Consider the following 4,043-nt stretch of genomic DNA (forward strand, 5'->3'; position numbering starts at 1 on the left):
TGGAGAAGAGGAGGCTGACGGGAGACCTTATTGCTCTCTACAACACCACGAAAGGAGGTTGTAGTGATGTGGATTGAGCTCTTCTCCCAAGTAACAAGTGGTAGGATGAGAGGAAATGGGCTCGTGTTGCCCCAGAGGACATAGAGATTGGCTGGGGGGAAAAATTTCTTTGCTGAAAGAGTGGTGAAGCATTGGCACAGGCTGCCCCCGGCGGGGGGGGGGGGATGGGCACAGGCTGCCCAGGGCGGTGGTGGAGTCCCCATCCCTGGAGGTGTTCTAACAATGCGTGGACGTGGCACTTGGGGACGTGGTTTAGTGGTCACGGTAGTGTTGGAGCTTGATGATCTTGGAGGTCTTTTCTTACCTTAATGATTCTAAGGCAGATCCTAAACATCCTCTAGGACTTATGGGGTAAGATTGAAGGGTGACAGGCGAGTGCTGGCCCCTGAAGCCCTTTCATGCTCTTTTACTGGTGTCGTGCTCTTCAAGGCAAGGCTGGTCTGGATTTACCCCTGATTACCCCAATCATGTGGTGTTAATATACTTATATTTCAACAAAAAACACAGAATAACTTTGTATTTTTCACCATTGCCATATGCTTTGTCTTACAGAGAGCCAGGCCTCCTAAAGGACAAACAAGTGAAAATCTTGCCTTCGCCCACAGACAGAAGGAAAAGCACCTCCTGGAATACGCTGATCTTTTAAAGCTGTACAACCAGTACCGCAGAGCCTCGGAGTGGCAGCGACGCGCCGAACAGAAATGGCTGCACGGCGTCGTGCGGGGAAAGGTGGACGCCACAATGCGGGAGTACCTAGCAGGGACGGATGAGCGACGCGAGAGGTAGCAAACTGTCTGCCCTGCTGTTTTCAGCTTGACTGCACGCTTAGAGGGGTGATTATGGGAGAAGCACTGAGCTCTTTGGGGTTTTTTTTTTTAAAGGGGATGAAGAGTACTTTGATAAAAATGTCAGAAGCTCTAATTGTTGGGTGTAACAGAGTTTTGTTGCAACCTCGTCAAATGAATGTTTAGGTCCTACAGGTAATACTTTGCAGTACAGGCAGCTGAAAAAAGAAAAAATTTCCAGAAGTCTCTCAAAAATAATAGAGAAGCAGATTCCTGTCTTCCAAAGAACTGTCTTTGTAGGAATTTTACACCAATTATACAGAATCACTGAGGTGGAAGGAACTGCCTGAGATTGTCTAGTCCTCAAACAGTCACCTAGAACAGGTTGCCCAAGCCTGTGTCTATTGGATTTTCCTTATCTCCACACACAGACTCCACCTCCTCTGTGGGCAACCTGGTCCAATACTTGAACAGCCTCTCAATTTAGAAAAAAAAAAGAAAAAGAAAAAGGCAAAAAAGTGTGTTCTTACATTGAGGTGGAATTTCCCACGTTTTAATTTGTCGCTTGTCCTGTCTCTGGGGACCTCTGAGAAGAAGCCGCCTCTCTTTTCTGCATTCCCTCCCTTTAGGTATTTATGTGTGTTGATAAGATCTCCCTTAACCTTCTCCAGACTGAACAGTTGAGCTCTCTCGGGAGAGAGAAATCTTTTCCAGTCCCTTCCTCATCTTGGTGGCCCTTCACTGGGCTTGCTCGGCTGGATCCGTGTCTTCCTTGTGTGGGGAAGCCCAGAACTTCGCCCCACACTGCAGATCAGATCTCTCAGTGATGAGAGGTCCCTGAATCTCCTGGCAGTGCTCTTCCTCATGCTGCCCAAGGTGCTGTTGGCCTTCTTTGCCACAAGGGTGCATTGCTGCTTTATCTTCGGCTTCTTGTCTGCCAGGAGCCCCAAGTCCCTTTCTGCAGAGCCGCTTTCCAGCCAGTCAGTCCCCGGTGTACCGGTGTGTGAGGTTATTCCGCCCCCGGTGCAGGATTTTTGTTGAACCTCGTGAGTTTGTTCTTACTTAGCTGCTTAAGATCCCTGTGCTGCCTTTGCAGGGAGACTCGGCTCAGTATGTGGAACAATTCGACTTCCAGAATTGATCAGGTAGTTTAAAAGAAGTTACAATTATAGATCTATAGAGAAGCACAGTAAATTCCATGGAGGGGTTATTCTGAAGTCTAGTAATAGTACAAGATCAAATTGGCATCAGCTGCTGACGAATGCAGCCTAGAAATGATAAAAATTTCTTTAATGGGGTCTGAAGTTGTAAAATTGGAAATGGGTTTATAAGATAAGGAACTTAAATTATGCCAGGACAGAGAATCACTCATTCTGCTGCAAGTTTCCCTTTGTGAGCACAACGGGAACGATCCCTGAGTCAAAACGCGTTGTTCCCTTGGATGTTCCCTTCTACGGCGTTTGCGTGAAGGGTTGAAAGGAGCCCAACAAATTTACTTTTCAACAGAAGGATTGATTTCGCTTTTATTTAAATGTTCTCATTACAGGCTTCGTGAACTTCTGGAGGCAGAGGAAAGTAGATACTTTGCTGAGATGGAGGCACTTGAAGAAACAGCCCAGGAGAAACAAGCAAAGATGAAGGAGCGAGCAAAATTACTGAGGGAAAAGAGAGAAAAAGAAAGACAACAGCTGGTGGCTGAAAAACGAGAGCAGCAATTCAGGTATCACCATAGAAATATAAAAAATAATTTGCCTGAAGTGTGTATAAAGGGGTAATTTAACAAGAAGGTGACGATAATAAACTGAGGGGGGAAAGATAGATGTGACTAAAATGATAAAAAAAAATTAAGGTGGTTTGGATAGAGGCCTATGAGCTTTGCCAGAAGTTGAAAGGCCTCAGTTATCTTGCATGGGATAGGGCAGAGCATAGACTTTATCTCTTCGTGGCTGAAGGGCTGCAGCCTCTAAAGCCCAGCGATCCAAATTTGCACCGCTCTAATTAATGCTCAGTAAATTGGGTGAGATAATAGAGGTGAAGGCAGCAGGTACAGAGAACTGCTTTGTCTCCATTAATTCTTAAGAAACCGTGAAAACGTTTTTCCAAGTGAAAAAACCCCATTTTTTCTCTTTGTCCTGTGTGAGCATCCCTGTGCTTTTGCCCGCTGAGTCCGCTCCTTTTGTAATTCTTAGTTCCGGCACGTAGTTCTATTTTTGCTGTATGCTATGGGAGTGAAAAGGGTTCACAGGAGGTTAATTTGACCTCAGTAATGCTTCTTAAGTTAAAATTGCCCAAAAGGACAGCGTGTTTATTTACTGCATACTTCTCAGGAGTACCAGGAAAGGTAAGTTTTTAATACAACATCAAATTCTGTGCCAAATCTTCCTGGATGTTGAGTTCGGCAGCACCTTTTAAAGTCATTAAGATCTGCAGGTGCTTATCAGGCCCTGAGGCCTTGACATGAAATCTGACTTGTTCAATTCTTGGAAATCTGGTTTCCTGAGGAAGGGATGAAAATAATATTAATTTAATTGTCATCATTGAAAGTGTCTCTTCTCAAGCCTCCCACTGTGCGAGGAAAATCCACAACACCTGCTTCTCAGCGTGCAGAAGCTGAGGATGAAAATCAAACTTGCTTTCACGTGTGCATAAACTCAGACGACTGTTGGTTTCTTAAACGTGGGTTTTATTGACTGAGATGGGTGTTAAGGCAGTATATGCACTTCTAAGTTCACAGTTCCTAGTTTGTTCTCTACCCATCACAAAAAGTGGTTGAAATTCACTTTTAAAATAGTTCAGAGGAGACACTGCTGGAGTCCCACTTGTTTTGTACTTGTAGCTTGTCTTACACGCCAAGGAGAAGGGATCCAGCTTCCGATTTGAGACCTAAAGGTAAGTGTCTGGGTGTCGGCGTCTTTATATTCACTGAGAGTTTGAAATCTTGTTCTAGTCAGAAGATCTTCATTGAGATCAGGACAGTTAGAGGAACCTCAAGCAGGCATTTAAGGTCTGCCAGCTGACCTACACCCTAGGCTCCACTGACTGCATTCGTTAGGTTCCCGTTGATTAGAATGTAGATGGTTAATTTTGGATATTTTAATTGCAAAACTGAATCCCGCTTGTGAATCTCATCATCGGGAGATGAGTGTTTGGGCTTTCATGCTGCCGGTGCCTGTCTTAATATCTCACATCCTTTTTCTT

The 4,043-nt window shown here is 44.8% G+C and overlaps 1 protein-coding gene across 1 annotated transcript in view; it reads left to right on the forward strand.

Annotated features, from left to right (window-relative positions):
• Positions 1–612: 612 nt before the first annotated feature.
• Positions 613–4,043, forward strand: part of LOC104276040 (coiled-coil domain-containing protein 11-like) — a gene marked incomplete at its 5' end in the record, with an annotated part of 14,980 nt that continues 11,549 nt past the window's right edge. Inside the window, 2 exons of the mRNA XM_009872201.1 lie at positions 613–842; positions 2,392–2,565. Coding sequence (XP_009870503.1) covers positions 613–842; positions 2,392–2,565 — 404 coding nt within the window. The remainder of the gene's footprint in view (positions 843–2,391; positions 2,566–4,043) is intronic.

The sequence above is a fragment of the Apaloderma vittatum genome, unplaced genomic scaffold (assembly GCF_000703405.1).
Source record: "Apaloderma vittatum isolate BGI_N311 unplaced genomic scaffold, ASM70340v1 scaffold20946, whole genome shotgun sequence".
In the NCBI taxonomy this organism is placed as follows: domain Eukaryota; kingdom Metazoa; phylum Chordata; class Aves; order Trogoniformes; family Trogonidae; genus Apaloderma; species Apaloderma vittatum.